Source organism: Tupaia chinensis, unplaced genomic scaffold, assembly GCF_000334495.1.
Source record: "Tupaia chinensis unplaced genomic scaffold, TupChi_1.0 Scaffold000656_1, whole genome shotgun sequence".
NCBI lineage: Eukaryota > Metazoa > Chordata > Mammalia > Scandentia > Tupaiidae > Tupaia > Tupaia belangeri.
The window spans coordinates 2,200-4,495 of NW_006160177.1; the positions used below are offsets into that span (position 1 = coordinate 2,200).

A 2,296-nucleotide genomic window follows, 5' to 3' on the forward strand; every position below is an offset into this window, starting at 1 on the left:
ATAATCTTGCAGGATACAATAATCTTGGTTGAAATTGTTTCTCTCTTAGCACTTTCAATACATCTTCCCATTCTTTCCTTGCTTGCATTGTTTCCGTTGAGAGATCCGGAGTTAGCCTGATGGGATGACCTTTGTACGTCACTTCTCATTTCTCTCTTGCCAGTTTTAGTATCATGTCTTTATCTGTGGTCTTGGATAGTCTGGCTACAATGTGCCTTGCAGAATATCTTCTGGGGTTGATTCTAACTGGGGTTCTTTATATTTCTTGGGTCTTTAAGCTTGAGTGCCTCTCTAGACTCGGGAAATTTTCCTCCAGGATTTTGTGGAATAGATTTTCCATGTCGTTATTGGTTTCTTCACCTCCTGGGATGCCAATTATTCTGATATTTGGGCATCTTATGGAATCTAGTATTTCTTGTATATTATCCTCGTGTTTTTTAGTTATTTCCTTTATCTTTTTTGTGGTTCTTTCTAGGTCGGGAGGTTTTATCTTCTACATCAGAGATTCGATCTTCAGCATGATCTATTCGACTTTTAATACTTTGAAGGGAGTTTTTGATTTCCTCTATTCCACACTTTATCTCTAATAACTCCATCTGGTTCTTTCTCAGAGTGACCATTTCTTCTTTCATATCTTGGAATGACTTTCTCATTTCCTTTAGTTTGTTGTCTCTTTTCTGTTTCAACTTGAAGAATTTGTTCACCATAAATGTTTGAAATTCTTTGTCTGACATCTTGGTAACGTCGTCCATTAGCCCTCAAGATGGAGGGCAGTCACTCTGTACCTTTGATGGAGATATATTTCCTTGTTTATTCATACCGGAGGCTCTTCTACTTCTAGCCACTGGAAGATGTACTAACTTTTAAGTACCTGTTAGGTGAATGTTTCACTGGCTAGGAGTGTCTTTCCCTTTTGCTGGGAATTGACATCTGCTAATGTCTCTGTTCTGTTGTTTTTAGTAATGTGGTCTCAAAAAAGATACTATAATCAGCTGTCTGATGAGCAGAATCTCATTTTTTGGAGTTGGTTCCATGTAAGGCGGGGAGCAATATAACTATATATGACTAGAAAAATTTAGATCTCTAATTCTAGACCTAGGTAGTCCCTCTGGCAAGATGAAAAAAGAAGAAGAGAAGATAATAGAAAAGAAAGAAGGAGAGAGGGAAATAAAGAAAAAGTCACATTCAATATTTTTTAATGCACAACTGTAGTATAAAGATGCTTGTAAATATACTTCAACTTATGAGATTAACAGTATCCACATAAAATATTTTATTGGAATTAGGTTAAGTATTTACATACAAAATCACTTTGCAATCACTTCCTTGAACACCTTTACTGACCTTGTCTTTCATCGCAGACCAGGAATACTGTCCTAGGTATACTGTTTCTACTTCCGTTAATACTAGGAATATACTTTTCATAAAAACATTTACATACATGTTCTTCACATCATTGACTTGAAGCACAAATTGATGATACAGAAAAAAAAATAAACAAAAAAACACCTTTTTTTTGACTGGTTACCATAAACTTGTGTCTAACTTACTTAATCTAACACATTACTCCAGATATGTATTTCTACCTATGGTGTTTGTATGAGATAATAAATACCTTGACATAGCAGAATATTTATTATGCTTTCATCCTTTGCAGCAAAAACATTTGGAGATCTCTGAGGAAATACTTGTAATAAATTTTGCAATGAGTAAGTTAGCATAGAAATAGGATGTTTGTACTTTGTTTTTTTCTCCCTTTACAAAGAGCTCAGAAATATACAGAGAAACAACCATATATATACGAGAAAGTAAATTTTCCATGTTATGCTCTATTTCTCAGGGCTGATGAAGGGATATGTATTTTTACAGGGGTTCATATCATTTGATGAAGTTGCTATAGACTTTACCTGGGAGGAGTGGCAGAAGCTGGAAGATGCTCAGAAGATTCTATACAAGGACGTGATGCTGGAGACCTACAGCAACCTGGTGTATTTGGGTTAGTGAACTCTCAAGAAGATCTCTGAAGTATATACTTTCTCCTTTCATAGTAAATGTGCAAGAGTTTCATAATTTTTAATGCTGTTTAGGAGTGATATTTCATTCTGTGCTTAATGTGAGTGGCACTCCTCTTTAACAAAATGCAAAAATCAGCCCCTTCATGCACAGCTGATAAAACTGAACTGTTGTTACTCTTAAAATAGTTTACAAGAATAGTTTGGCAAAATTCCACATTGCTCTTTATTAACAGGACAAAGCATTGCCAAACCTGCAGTGATTTTCAAGTTGGAGCAAGGAG

The 2,296-nt window shown here is 35.4% G+C and overlaps 1 protein-coding gene across 1 annotated transcript in view; it reads left to right on the forward strand.

Moving 5' to 3' along the window:
• The first annotated feature begins 173 nt into the window (after positions 1 to 173).
• LOC114009884 (zinc finger protein 260-like) overlaps positions 174 to 2,296 on the forward strand; it is a 5,302-nt gene continuing 3,179 nt past the window's right edge. The window contains 3 exon segments of the mRNA XM_027776264.1: positions 174 to 188; positions 1,870 to 1,996; positions 2,249 to 2,296. Of these exon segments, the coding sequence (XP_027632065.1) occupies positions 174 to 188; positions 1,870 to 1,996; positions 2,249 to 2,296 (190 nt within the window).